Source organism: Rhea pennata, chromosome 3, assembly GCF_028389875.1.
Source record: "Rhea pennata isolate bPtePen1 chromosome 3, bPtePen1.pri, whole genome shotgun sequence".
Classification (NCBI taxonomy): Eukaryota; Metazoa; Chordata; class Aves; order Rheiformes; family Rheidae; genus Rhea; species Rhea pennata.
Genome location: NC_084665.1, coordinates 79,308,682 through 79,323,916, shown reverse-complemented (window position 1 = coordinate 79,323,916; position 15,235 = coordinate 79,308,682). Strand labels below are relative to the sequence as shown.

The window sequence follows — 15,235 nt, the reverse complement described above, 5'->3', positions numbered from 1 at the left end:
TACTTTACAAAAGCAAGTGGTAGTTTTGAGCAATACTGTGAACACGGGAAGAAATCAAATTTCAGGACTGGATGTAAAATTCATGACAGCCTTACAGCACATTCTCCCTGATGAAAGAACTGCTTAAAGCAGAAGCGGTGGAGAAATAAATGGCGCTTACTTTCTTGAAAGCTGTGCTGATCTGCGCATTTTGGCATTACATGGGGTGCTCAGTCTCCAGTGAACTATGTAAAGTTTAGTATTTCCTGTTGCAGAGTCTTTTTATGCTGGGTAACCTACTGGAAATGAGAGATAAAGTTGATTTTTGCTTTGCTAACTGTGGAGGGACAGTAAGTAAGAATCATAGAATCATAGAATCAGTAAGGGACTTCTGGAGATCATCTAGTCCAACCCCCCTGCTCAAGCAGGGTCACCTAGAGCAGGTTAGACAGGGTTGCATCCAGGCAGGCCTTGAAGATCTCCAGAGAAGGAGATTCCACAACCTCTCTGGGCAGCCTGGTCCAGTGCTCCGTCACTCTCACAGGGAAGAAATTCCCCCTCACGGTCAGGCGGAACTTCCTGTGCTTCAATTTCTGCCCATTGCCTCTTGTCCTGTCACATGGGGCAACTGAAAAGAGTTTGTCCCCACCCCTTGACACCCTCCCTTCGGGAACTTGTACACATTGATCAGATCCCCCCTCAGTCTTCTCTTCCCCAGGCTAAACAGGCCCAGCTCTCGCAGCCGTTCCTCATAGGGCAGGTGCTCCAGCCCTCTGATCATCTTTGTAGCCCTACGCTGGACTCTCTCCAGTAGCTCCATCTCTCTCTTGTACTGGCGAGCCTAGAACTGCACACAGGACTCGAGGCCTCACCAGGGCTAAGTAGAGGGGCAGGATCACCTCCCTCGACCTGCTGGCAACACTCTTCCTAATGCACCCCAGGAGACCATTGGCCTTCCTGGCCACAAGGGCACATTGCTGGCTCATGATCAACTTGTCATCCACCAGCACTCCCAGGTCCTTCTCTGCAGAGCTGCTCTCCAGAAGGTCAGCCCCCAGCTTGTCCTGGTGCCTAGGGTTATTTCTCCCTAGGTGCAGGACTCTGCACTTGCCCTGGTTGAACCTCATGAGGTTCCTCTCCACCCAACTCTCCAGCCTGTCCAGGTCTCTCTGAATGGCAGCACAGCCCTCAGGTGTATCAGTCACTCCTCCCAGCTTGGTATCATCAGCAAACCTGCTGGGGATGTACTCCGTCCCCTCGGTCGTTGATGAGTAAGTTGAACAGGATGGGACCCAGTACTGAGCCCTGGGGGACGCCACTAGCCACAGGCTTCCAACTAGACACCACGCCACCGATGACAACCTTCTGAGCTCTGCTTTCAGCCAGTTCTCAAGCCACCTCACGGTCTACTCGTCTAACCCACACTTCCTGAGCTTATCTAGGAGGATGTTATGGGAGACAGTGTCAAAAGCCATGCTGACGTCAAGGTACACAACGTCCACTGCTCTCCCCTCATCTACCCAGCCAGTCTTTCCATTATAGAAGGCTATCAGATTGGTTAAGCAGGATTTCCCCTTGGTGACTCCATGCTGGCTACTCCTAATCACCTTCTTTTCCTCCTTATGCCTGGGGATTACATCCAGAATGAGCTGTTCCATCCCCTTTCCAGGGATGGAGGTGAGGCTGACGGGCCTATAGTTGTCTGGGTCCTCCTTCTTGCCCTTCTTGAGGACTGGGAGTGACACTGTCTTTCTTCCAGTCCTCAGGCACCTCTCCGGTTCTCCAGGACCTTTCAAAGATGATGGAGAGTGGCCTGGCAACAACATCCGCCAGCTCCCTCAGTACCCGTGGGTGCATCCCATCCAGGCCCATGGATTTGTGGATGTCCAGCCTGCCCAGAAGGTCTCTAATCCTATCCTCCACAACCAAAGGAAAGTCTTCCCTTCCCCAGACTTTCTCCCTCATGTCCACGCTACAGGATTCCTGGGGGCTGCCCTTAGCAGTGAAGACAAGCAAAAGACGCGTTCAGTAATTCTGCCTTCTCTGTATCCCTTGTCACCAGGGCCCCCACCTCATTCAGGAGCGGGGCCACATTTTCAACAGTCCTCCTCTTGCTGCTAATGTATCTGAAGAAGCCCTTCCTGTTCTCCTTGACATCCCTTGCCAGACTCAATTCCAGCTCAGCCTTAGCCTTTGTCGCAGCTTCTCTACATACTCTGACTGCATTCCTACAACTCTCCCAAGTAGCCTCTCCCCTCTTCCACAGTCTGTGTACTTTCTCCTTCTGTCTGAGTTCTGCCTGGAGCTCCTTGCTCATCCATGCAGGTCTCCTGCCCCCTTTGCTGGACTTCTTTCTCCTTGGGACGCACCGCTCTTGAGCTTGGAAGAAGTGATGTTTGAATAGTAGCCAGCTCTCCTGGACCCCCCTTCCTTCTAGGGCCTTAACCCATGAGATTCCTCCAATTAGGTCTCTGAAGAGCCCAAAGTCTGCTCTCTTGAAGTGCAGGGTTGCAATCCTGCTTGTTGCGTTACTTCTTTCCTGCAGGACCCCGAACTCCACCAACTCAAGTCACTGCAGCCAAGGCTGCCCCCAACCTTCACATCTCTAAGGTATAATATTAGGTATATTATAAGGTATATATCCAATTCTGCTCCATTTTGTTTTGAATATATAAGATGAAAGGAATGCGTCTGCATGGTGATCTCTTTAGGCAGGTTTCTTTACATCAGTGTTGTTTGGGAGAAAGCACACAAAGTCTGCTTGTTCAGGATGTTGGACTTCCTTTGCCTCCCCATCTACCTTGTCATCATTAACGGAGTTAAAAAGCCAAATGCAGCTACACTGAGGCAAGGCATCGCTGCTTGTCTTTTACCCAGACCGCAAAAACCTGAGTGAAGATAGAACACTGTAACTGGAAAAAAGAATTGAACAAAAATATCTACCAAACCACAGAAGTGTGATGCTAATTTAGTGGTCTCCTGCAAAAACCATGAAGAGTTCTGCAGGGTCCTTTCTTTTGCTAAACAGTGATGTTTGTGTTTCTTGAATCTAGTGCAGACATCAAAATCACTGATAGTACTTTGTTTTTTTCTATGATATTTCCAGATATTACAGATGAGCACATTCCTTATATAGCTACCACACATGTAGAATATAGGTTTGGATGGAAAATACATAGATCTTAGAGACCATATAGATACATAGAACCTGCTGGACCTCTGCCTAAGTAACCACATGTGTGAAGCTCTGCTACCTGAACAATGAGTCTGACATGTCACGGGATGCACTGGAACTGCAAGCACATGTGCTGTGCCGGCAAGCTGTATATATGCAGTAAGTGCAATGTGTTCTGGAAACATCCAATTTATTGCATATTCACAGATAATCTGCTCAACACATGCACAGAAGGCCTGGTATTACTGTGTACGTGTTGTGCTGCACATACACTGATCCTTCTGTCTTAGATTTCCTGGTTAAAAAACAGGAAGTCCAAGCTCTATAGAATTATATATTGGAAATACACACTCACTCATTTGGTTCCACTGTAGTTAAAACTCATCTAAAGTAATTTGGTTTCGTTCCAGTGATAACTGCATTCTACTGGTTTAAAGCAAGTGTGTTCTGTAAATGATGGAAGTGCCCACTCACTGCTTTGCAGAAGCTTTGTTTCTATTCTGTGAAAGTTCTGATTTTGACTTCTTGGACTTTTGCCCAATACTGACATTTCAGTCCTCTTAATATATGCTCCCCTTTCCCTCCCACCAGCAGCTGGTCGATACAATTTGAAGGGGGAGTTAGGAAAAAAGGAATGCTGATTTAGAAAGTTTGAGAAAGTAAACAAGATCACCCTGTTAATGCACCAGCCCTATTACAGCCAAATTTCCTAAGTTATCCGACCATGCACATCTGGTGAGCTCTCTAAGGGGTCTTGTAATGCAATGGTTTTGATGCTGTGTCTCTGTTCTTAAAAATTTCTCTCTTTTGCCAGTTCAGGGTATCCTTCCCCACAGGCTTATGTGAATCATTAGTGCAGCATCCCATCTCAGCATGTTGTCCATAATAAGGAGTGCATAACCAACTGTTCCAAGACATCTTTGTGGTTACACCAAAGGTTGTATTTTTTGGGGAAACTAAATACCTTTTTTTCTTCTCAACCTGGCACTGGCTCTCTGCCTTTTTTTCTTCTTCACACTGACTGTTCTGTCTGCTTTCAGGCTTTCCTTTGGATTGTGGCCTCCATGACCTTCCCATTTTCTTTACATATCTATTTATTCTTATTGGGGGGAAAAAGGTTGTTTTCTTCAAGTATTTCTCCCTGCTCTGGCTGGTGTAATCTGGCTGGACCTAAACATAGTTTAGGTCCAAAGGCACCAAAGTCATGTGGAGTCTTATCTAGTTGGGCTGCAAGGCGAACTAAAAGACAAGGCAGCATTTCTTTTCTCTAGCACACTAGGAATTTACAGTCAGTGGCAGAGGTGGCAGAATTAACAGGGAGTCAGCAGAAGCAGTCACTGATAGAGGGACAATCACACTGTGAGGGTGCAGCTGGTAGCTGGCTCACAGTGCTTAGTTGGCACAAGACGTCTTGCCTCCTTGCATGCCTTATGTCAGTAGAAACATACCAACTAAAGGATATTTCATATGGCAAACTGGTGTAACTCCAGGAAAATTGTGGGCTTTCATTGACAGGACTCAACATTGAGCATGGAGGAAATCAAGCACAGGGCAGTGTGAGGGTGAGCTATACAGTTCCCAGGATGCTGGCAGAATGACCAAATCACATGAAGAAATGCAATCATCGTGATCATTGCAATTTCCAAGATCTTAAATTTCAGACAAATTTGAATAAGATTTCAAGGAATGTTCAGAGAAGTTAATCTATAACCAGTGTCTTCTTCCCCTGACAGATTTCCCCTAATACATATAATGGAGAATTTCAAAAGTTTATTTGAATAGAGCATATTAGGTAACCTAAATATAGAGGTTGTTTCCAGGTGCTATAAAATTAACTGTTTCACTTGTGTTTGTAGTAAGCTACAAGTGATGTGAAACATGGAGCTTATTTAACAACACACGTCAGATAGTCTACACAAAGTTTAATATGACAGGAAGATTCTTGTCCAAATTGGTGGTGGGACTGTTGGGTTTTGTTTGTTTTTTTTGCGTTTTTTTTTTTTGTTGTTGTTCTTTTGAAAAAGAGGAAAAATAGCGGGAAGTGGGGATTACATCTCTGCTCGTGTTGCTGTAATGCTGTTGGATGCTGCTATTACAGGTCAGCAACAGGATGAACTCAAGTATGATTGATAATCATTTGACAGACAAAGTGTCTAGCACTGTTAAATAATTCTGAATGGCACTGAAATATAGGCTCTGTATACTTGGATATCCAGATAAGTTTCATTTCTAGATAAGTTTAAGTTAGCAAAACTGAAAGTTAGTCTGGTTACCAGCACCAAAGCCCCTTCATGATTTTAAGATTAAAAAATGAAAGCATTTTAACAAATTTCACATAATTGAATACTTTTATTTTTGGTTGGTTAGGCAGAATTGCTCAAAACACCTTGTTTTTACCTTGGCAGCCTTTTATGCAAATACTGGACTGGCCCAGACCTAGTCAGTTCACGTGCTTTGATGATACTTCCATCCTAAAGCAGTGTAATTGTATACAAGGAGATACAAGGAGATTTAATTAAGTATACGCATTTAAGATAGGTGCTGAGAGAGTTCATTCAATAAAAAGAACACGAAGAGAGGGGTTCAAGCGAGAATGTTACAACACTTGAGACATTGCGGAGAATCATCACAAAAGAAATATCTGCTGTAATTGCCAGAGCTCAGAGAACGAGTGAAAAAAATAACTCCACAATTTGATGACCTAGAAATGGAGGGGAAGGAAGGGAGGCTTGCTGGGTTTAACTGGGTGGCTTTGGAGACCGCTGAAAGAACGCTGAGATGACAGTGGTACCAGAGAGATCCAGACAAGCTTTGCCAGGAAGCAGATCTACTGATTTTTCTGTGAAACTTCATTTTGCACTGCCTCAGTAAAAGAAAGGTTCAGAAGAAAACATCAGAGAACGAGCTACTGCTTGGGCCGCCACAGGCTGGGGGAAGCGTCGGCGACCGGACAAACCACCCCGCGACGGCCCGAGGCCGGCGGCAGCAACGGCTGCCGGCGAGCTGCGCATGCGCCTGCGGCGCCCGCCCGCGCAGGCGCTGTGGCGTCCCCGCGCTCCCCCCTCCCTTGCCCCTTTGCCCCCAGCCGCCGGCAGGTGAGGCTGAGGGAAGCGCGTCGGGGTAACGTCACCGGCGGCGGCGCCCGGGGGGCGGCGGCGGCGGCGGCAGCGGCAGCAGCAGCAGCAGCAGCAGCAGCAGCAGCAGCAGCAGCGGGGACCGGCTCTCCCTCGCCGCAGGGGAGCCGGGGTCCCGCGTGGCTCTGCCGGGCCGCCGCTTCCCGCCGGGCGGCCATGGTGTGTACAGTTGCCATGGGAACAGCAGGCGCCGGGGCCGCCGCGCCTTTCCCCGCCTCCCCCGCGGTGGGTTTTAACCGCCGCCGCCGGCCGTTAGGAGCTGGCTGAGGGCGGGGCGCTGTGCCGCTGTTTTGGTTCCCGGCAGCTCGGTATGGCCGGGAAACTGTCTGATTTTGCCAAGTTTGGGTTGGTTGCCCTGCAGCGCTCGGGTGAGTTCCCCCCCTCCACTCCACAGTTACTGCTTCTTTCGGGGGATCCATCTTGGATGTGGTGTCTGCCGGCCGCCCTGAAAACCCGGCTCCCTGGTGAACTGCTGGCTCCATTTCTTCTTTTCTTTTCTTTCCCCCCCCTTTTTTTTTTTTTTTTTTTTTTTTTTTTTTTTTTTTTTTGCTGTTTTCTTTATTGGTGAAGAGTCTTGTGCTGCAAAACCTTACAAATCTGAATTTATCTCAATTATAACTGGTATGCTGTAGGGTGGTTTTGGAATTATTGTTTAAATTGTCTAATGGTACCCATTATTAATTCTGTTTTATCATAGCTGTTAAAAATCTATGTTTGGGTATTAACCACTTCAGAGATTTACTGGGACTGGCAGAATAAGGATTCAGCTGTCAATGAGCAGAGATTTTATAGCTTAAGCGTAAGGTTTCTCCTCACTAGTCTAGTGAAACAGCTGGTGTTTGTTGCTCTTTGAGTTATATGGTAAAACCTGCTGTAATATCCTAGCTTTTATTAAAGAAGACTTAGTGGGCTTTTGAACAGTTTTTGGTCTTTTTGTTCATGTTAAACTAATGTCTGGCTGAAATTTATTTCCTTGCTACAATGACTTACGTATGTTCCCCTCCCTGCCCTGAATGGGTACACCAGTCACAACCAATGCCTCTGTCCTAGGAAACCCTGTGTTCAGTGATTGCTGTGGTAGCTCAGTGAGCGAGTATGCCCACTCTGCACACTAGTGCAATCAGATGATACTGCTTTTGAAATCTGAGGTAGGATAGCGGAATCAGTGTGCTGCTGTATCTGATGGAATCAGCTGTGCTTCTCATGTGTGTTAATTAACTTGGGGTGAATACTAGAATAATTTCTTATTTTTAACTAAGATACTTTTAAATAAAGTTTGTGAAAAGAGTTTGTATAGAAATAAGTGTGTGAGCAGGCAGAAATATAGTCTTGCAAAAACAGTGAATAACAAGAGTAAGATCACACTGCACCAGGTAGCCAGTGCACTCATTCCCCTTCCATGCTCTTGTATTACTCAGTCATCCTGTGCTTCAGCTTTCTACTTGTTGCATTTTTGTTGCACTTTTGTTTAAATTGCTCTCTGACATTGTAATCCAATGATTTGGGTACCTTCTGTTCATTAAAGTCAGGAAAGCTGCTGGTGAATGGAAGGGTTTTCCTCCATGCATGGGTCTAGATAGTAGTTTTCTAGCAGGAGGAGTCATCTAATATAGTACTTGCATCAGGGTACTTGCTCAGATCAGCTGAGATGCAGAAGGCTGGAGAGCAGATGAAATCTGATGTGTGCTGCTGCAGCAGAGCAATTGCTTGATGCTTACAATACCTGTTGCTGAAACATTTAAAATGGAGAATGTAAATCTTTCTCTGTCTATGAAGAAAGACAGAAAAAGCAGTAGTGGTACTGTGATAGTACAGCAGACAAACTCATTTGGATGTGTTATTTCTTGTGCTTATTTGCTTGCAAAAAAAAGTAAGTTTTCTTATCATATATATCTTCATTTTTATGACACTGATTACTTGCTTCTCTGTGCTCTGTTACATTTTATGACTCATAATTAAGGAATATCAATGACAGATACAACTCTCGATTATGGCATTATTATTAAATATTAATACTGTGTTAGGATTAGTGGTAATAGTCTTGAGCTGTGCTCAGTGCTGCCCCCCGGTGTCGGTTTCTGGCTGTTTCTGCTTTCTTCCTCGGAGCTCTCAGCTCAGGGCTTGAAAGCAGGGGCTGTGCGACCGGCTGCACTCTCTTCTCTAGCAGTGGCAAGAGGCTGGGGAAAAACCTTGCTCCCTTCTCTCCGCTAACGTAGCAAGGCAGGAGTGAGCTGCTGTGTGGGAAGCTAGTCAAACATTCAAAATAAGTTGCAGTTCTTTGCAGCATTAATAATTAGTTTTTCATGGATTGCAAGGGAGATTAAAACAAGATTTACTTATTAAACTTTTAGCAGAAAAGTTTCTTTGACAACTAAAAAGAAATAGGTAAGAAGTGAAGACTTCAACAGAAATTTTTAGTAAAAAATGTAATAAAAGCTGATAGAGGTTGTACTGCTTCACAGAAACAGGTATCTCAAGTTGCTTCTTAGTTTATAAGAATAAATACTTAATTCTTAAAATATCTGTGCTCTGCTATTGAATGTCTGTTTTGTGAGATTTAAAGAAAACAATGACCTTCAGGGATTAAATGTAAGATATTAGAATGCTTGAAAAGATTTATATTGAAATCTAGCCAGGTGGCTGGAAATATATGGATCAGAAAAGAAATATAAATTAGCTTCAATTTCTTATTTGTAGCATCCTATTGATTATGTTTTCATATTAATTCATAGCTATTGTTTCCATGTATGCTAAATCAGTATGTTGCATGTGTGGTCTACACAAAAGACCTTCCACTTAAAGATCAAAGTCTTAGCTTTAAGTATTTGGGAGAATGAGGAATGATAATCCTCCCCTCCTATTCAGTGGGTAATGTAGTTGCTCCAAACAGACTTCTGCAGTGTAGTTAACTCTTTTGAATCACATTGTAGCAGAGGGAAGAGCAGGGAGCATATGGAGCCAAATTCTGTTATAATGAAGAAAAGTACTGTGTTAGTGTTAATTGGAGGTATTAAAAACACTGACAGGCTCCTGATCCATTCTTATTTCTGCATGTTGTAGTAGATGAGATTGGTATGGTGTTCCTTAGCATCCAGTTTTACCTTGTGAAGTACAGCTGAAGAGACTGGATTGTAGAAACCATGCTAGTGTGTAGGGGCTCTGAAAGAAAGTACAGAAAAAGCAGATAAAGTTTCAAATTGCAAAACAGGAAGAAGTGAACTAAAACTGGAGGAGTGGTGTGAGATTTATTTTTGTGTGTGTGCAATTTTACCTCAGAGTTCAGAAATAGCTGAAGTGGCAGTGTCTGATCTAATGTTAGCTCATTGTCATTAATTGTGTGAGAGAATAGAAGTTACCACATGCCAGCCTCAGTCAGACACAGTGCAAAAACATGTATTTTTCTGCTTAGATAAATTCCTCTTCCTGCTTTTCAAACTTTGGTTGGTACAAGGTGTGTGAAGAGTTTGCTGTGAAATGAAATGATGGTGTCTGCAGAGCACTATACCAGAATATTGTTTTGATTTCTTTTTTAGGATGGGTCTTGGCAGATTTATACAAGAAGTCTTCCACTGCTCAATGCATATGCCACAAGATGCAGGAGGACAGAACACTGACTGAAAGTTTGGGTTGATGATTTATCTCGTGTTAGTGTTGTCTGTCTGCCTTGAGGAGGGTTCCTTGCAGAGAAAAGAACTTACTGCTTCTTCTTTGCATCTTTTTACCAATTACTGCTAAAAAGTATGTCTCGACTTATTAGGAAGCTGCATTTGGTAAAATCAATACCATATATTGGATATTTCTGAAGTTTATTGGAAGGAAAGTATCTCTTTACAGCATTTTACTGAATTTCTGTTTTGATTATGATAGAAGTACTCAAGTGTTAACAAACAAGTTTTTATGCAATATCAGGGAGTAGAGCACTTGGCCATAAAAGTACTTTTGTATTGAACAGGATGTTTTCTAGGTCCCACTGAAAAACTAAAGGACTTTCATGTCAGATGCTTTGTATTCTTTCCAAATACTTTCTCATGTAACTGGGAAATAGCAACACAGTGTCAGTGAATGCTTATTTCCCACTATTAACTACCTAGATGTTGTTATAATATCCCTTTGTAGCTACATTGTCGTAGCATAAACACTGATGCATTATTAGTTTTGTAATTAAAAAATTAGTATTGTACTCTGTGCCTTCTACATAAAGTGTACTGTGTCTTCCTGTGCGTATGTTTGCAGAGGAATGCAAGCTTCAAAGAATAAAAGTTCGGAAAAGCCAGAACCATTCTACAGGCTTTCCATGCCGAAGCCGAAGACTAGTTCTGAGATTATAAATGAAGCAAGAAATGTTCTACGAACGCTAAGAACTCGGAGACCGTTTACACCTACAGAGGATCAGAGGAAACTTTTTGGATCTGGATCCTCACGAACTCTTGAAAATAGACCCCTTTCAGTTTTTAGGTACTGTGTCTTTAAGTTTTTCAAACACCCTTTAGCAGCAAAGGATTTGTTTCTGTAATTTTTTTGTGGTAGTTCTTCCCGTGTTAATCTCTACATAATTGCACCCTTTGCTGCCTTCTAATGGTGCCTACTATTGGTATTAATCTATATTTCCGTGTCCAGGAAGTTCTTCTGGATTAGAACTACCAGAGGCAACCATTATAATGGTTTTCGTATGTTGAGATAAGCAGAAAAGTCTGTAGCCCACCTCTTTCTTAAGATAATCTTTATCTCTTTCCTAGAAGCTGAAAGCTTGTGTGTTCTGAGATTGATTTATTTATTTATTTCTCCATTTGCATGAACTGTTCATACAACATCACAGAATGGTTGAGGTTGGAAAGGACCTCTGGAGATTGAGTCCACACACACACGCACACACCCCCGCTTAGGCAGGGTCACATCCAGGACAGTTTTGAATATCTCCAGAGAAGGAGACTCCACAGCCTCTCTGGAGCGCTGTGCCAGTGCTCTGTCACACTCACAGTAAAGAAGTTCTTCCTTGTATTCCTCCCCTCTGAGTCTTCTCTTCTCCAGGCTAAACAGGCCCAGCTCTTGTAGCCTTTCCTCATAGGGCAGATGCTCTAGTCCTCTAATCATCTTAGTAGCCCTACGCTGGACTCTCTGGTAGTTCCATGTCTCTCTAGTGCTGAGGAGCCCAGAATTGAACACAGTACTGCACATGTGGCCTCACCAGGGCTGTGTAGAGAACAACGATCACCTCCCTCAACCTCCTGGTGACACTTTTTCTTTTGTGCCCCAGGATATCACTGGCCTTTTTGGCCACAAGGGCATATTGCTGCGTCATGGTTAATTTGTTGTTCACCAGAACTCCCAGGTCCTTCTCTGCAGAGCTGCTCTCCAACAGGTCGGCCCCCAATCTGTACTAGTGCATGGGGTTATTTCTCCCTAGGTGCAGGACCCTGCACTTGCCCTTGTTGAACCTCATGAGGTTCCTCTCCATCCAGCTCTCCAGCCTGTCCAGGTCTCTCTGAATGGCAGCACAGCCCTCAGGTGTATCAGCCACTCCTCCCAGCTTGGTATCCTCAGCAAACTCACCGAGGAGGCACTCCATCCCCTCATCCAGGTTGTTGATGAATAAGTTGAACAAGACTGGACCTAGTACTAAACTCTAGGGGACACTACTAGGTACAAGGCCTGCCAGTTAGACTCTGTGCCACTGATCACAACCCTCTGAGCTCTGCTTTCAGCCAGTTCTCGAGCCACCTCACTGTCCATTTAGCCTGCACTTCCTGAGCTTGCCTAGGAGGATGTTATGGGAGACAGTGTCAAAAGCCTTGCTGAAGTCAAGGTACACAACGTCCACTGCTCTCCCCTCATCTACCCAGCCAGTCTTTCCATTATAGAAGGCTATCAGATTGGTTAAGCAGGATTTCCCCTTGGTGACTCCATGCTGGCTACTCCTGATCACCTTCTTTTCCTCCTTATGCCTGGAGATGACTTCTTGGAAGTCTGTTTCTTCATCCTTCCAGGGATGGAGGTGAGGCTGACTGGCCTGTAGTTTCCTGGGTCCTCCTTGTCCTTTTCGAAGTCTGGGGTAGCACTGACTTTCTTCCAGTCCTTGGGCACCTCTCCAGTTCTCCAGGACCTTTCAAAGATGATGGAGAGTGGCTTAGCAACAAAATCCACCAGCTCTCTCTGCACTTGTGAGTGCTTCCCATCAGGGCCCATGGATTCATGAGTGTTGGGTTTGCCTAAAAGATCTCTAACCCAATCTTCCTCAACTATGGGAAAGTCTTACTTTCTCCCTTGCCTCCAGGCTCTGGGATTCCTGAAGGCTGGCCTAAGCAGTAAAGACTGAAGCAAAGAAGGCATTTGGTAACTCTACCTTCTCTTGTCACCAAGGCATCCACCCCATTTGGCAGAAAGCCTATATTTTCCTTAGTCTTTCTTTTGCTACTGATAACTCATATGCTAGGGGGTGTGTGTGTGTGTGTGTGTGTGTTTCCTAGAGCCTTCTTGTTTTTTTTTAATATAAAATTGTAGCTCCTGACCTTAAGAATGCTTATTTTAACCAGAATTTATATTAATTCAAAATTATTTCTCATCTTTTTGTGGGGGGATAACCTAGTATGATGCACAGAGCACAATAGATCTCTCTTGTAATAGAAGGGGGAAAAACAAAAATAAAAGATTGTTTTTAGGATTTTGTTCGTGATCTTTGATATTATCTCCTGTTGCTTATTTTTTAACGTATGAGTTCCCTCCATCATTTTTTAGCTCTCCTTATATATTAATTCTATAATGACTGTAGGGAGAAGATGTGAACTGTATTTATAATGTTAAGTGTCAGCTATGCCAGGAAGGATGCCAAAACATGTTTGAATGGCCAAAGAGTAAGTTGGTGGCTGTGCTGTTTTCAAGGCAGATAAAATTTGCAGAGTGCCTGAAGTTACAGTCCTTATTGCATACTGTGTTTTGCCCTTATAAACAGAAGGAGTCTGAGAATGTCTTGACTGTTGGTGATCAGGTAATGAGATAGCAAGTGATACTTTATAGCAGGCTCTGGCTGAATGTGCGTAACCATGTCCATGCTTGTTCTGTGTGTGCTATGGGAAGGAGCAATCTTGTATGTGCACAAACTGGAGCTTTCTCCCCTGCAGTGTTCTGAAGCTTGTGTCAGATAGCTTGGGTGGTAAACATGCTTGGGGGTGCAAATGGATTTAAGCTTGTAGTAGAGAGTTGTGTAGACATGTATGAAAAGCTTTATCAGGGCAGATGTGCAGATGGTTTCATGATTCTTCTCTCTTGACACTGCTGCCTTGTGAGATATCAAAGTTAAATTTTGTGGAAAGAAGAGTGGTGATGTAAATGTGATGCACTGTCACTCTTCCTTTCCTCTTTGTTTTTGTTTTCTCCATTTTCACTGGCAGAGGGAGGAAGTGTGCAATTTTTTTTTCTTTTTTTTAAAGAAGGGGATCTGCTTGGCCCATTATGTTTAATTTCTTTTTTAGTCTTCATGCTTCCAGTTTTGATTTGACTGAATCAAGACCAGTTTCTGGTATTCGTCTTAGCCCACTGGATCATGTGAGTACTCTCTAAAATAACACTATGCAATGTTAACATATAAAGTATGTGAATTTATGTGGCGCATCATAGCGTTATGAAAGGATGCTGTAGAAATAGGTTGGGATGAAATAGATTAAGGAGAAATGGAATGCTGTTATAATGTTAGTCAGACTTACAAAGTCAATTTTGTCAAATATTTTTCCAAAACCAAAAATCATTAAGCTGTTTAAATATTATTGCACTGCATTATAATTTTATGACACTAGTAAGAATCCGAGGAAACTAGATTCAGCCATATTGCGCAAGATTACTAACATTTTGAATTATTTTAATTTTGTAAGTATATGTGTACTATAGGGTACACATTTTTACATTTAATCTTATTAAATGTAAGATTAAGGCATGGTCATTTATTTAATGTTCTAGTATGCTCTGTTCTCCAGAACTGTTAACTGTACATACAGCAAACAGATGTTTCTTTACTCCAGACCAGTGCTCTTCAAGGAAATTAGGGGGGGGGGAAATCCAAGAAATGTTATAGTTTGGTAATCTTGACAAAGTAATATATTTATATGAATGAAAAATCTGACAATGCTTATGTCTATATTAAATATATTTACATTCTGATGTTAGATTTTTTTATTTTTTTAAATTAGCTTATGTATGATAGTGGAACCAAACTAGAAAAAGCTTACCTACTGTTAAGACCAGTGTAAAAACTTCAGCCAATAGAAGCAAGTAGGTCAATGTAAGTCTTGTACTAGTCACAAAGTGGGGAACAGATCTTGTCTCATGGCTATCTTTGGTTAATGCCAGGGAGAAATCTGAAGATCAGACTGAAGATTTTTTTTTAATAGACACTTTTATTGTAAGGAAATTAGTAGAGAACCTAGATCTTAGAGGGTGATGCATTCATGTAAGTCACAAGAACAACAGTGCCCTGTACAAGGGGTACAGGGTGTTGGTTGTATTCTATATGGTGTGAGAAACTGATGTAAATAAAACTAGAGCTTCTGTATTTCTGAATGTGCATGATTCATCTCAATAGGATATGGTACATAGGATATGAACATGCTTGAAGAGTTTTAAAAATACTACTGCCATGATCAAAAACTTAAATCATACAGAATAGATCTGCCTCTAGAATTGTTAGCGTATGTCTCTGGCACAATATTATTGCTATAAATAAGCATACTATAGATGATGCTAAACGGGTATGCATGAGGGAAATAAATCATTCTGAATTTCAGTTACTCTTTTCAGGTTAGTTCTTGTTTTTACGCCCCTGATGCTTGCTTTTAAATAACCTTCTGTGGTGATGTTGGTATAGATGATCTAGCTTGTTCAGTGCATGGTTGTGTTAAACTTCAATGTGTTTTATTAATGGACAAACTTATGATTATTAAACTGCTGCTGCTGGTAATGC

At 43.0% G+C, this 15,235-nt stretch overlaps 1 protein-coding gene across 3 annotated transcripts in view; it reads left to right on the top strand.

Annotated features, from left to right (window-relative positions):
* Window positions 1-6,566: 6,566 nt before the first annotated feature.
* ARMC2 (armadillo repeat containing 2) overlaps window positions 6,567-15,235 on the top strand; it is a 70,305-nt gene continuing 61,636 nt past the window's right edge. For 2 of the 3 annotated variants that reach the window (XM_062570990.1, XM_062570988.1), the window contains exons 1-3: window positions 6,567-6,656; window positions 10,522-10,743; window positions 13,755-13,827. In XM_062570990.1, coding sequence (XP_062426974.1) covers window positions 10,526-10,743; window positions 13,755-13,827 — 291 coding nt within the window. In that variant the 5' untranslated portion in view covers window positions 6,567-6,656; window positions 10,522-10,525. Of the gene's footprint in view, window positions 6,657-9,831; window positions 10,027-10,521; window positions 10,744-13,754; window positions 13,828-15,235 lie in introns of those variants that run through there. The other variant, XM_062570989.1, reaches the window with a different exon arrangement.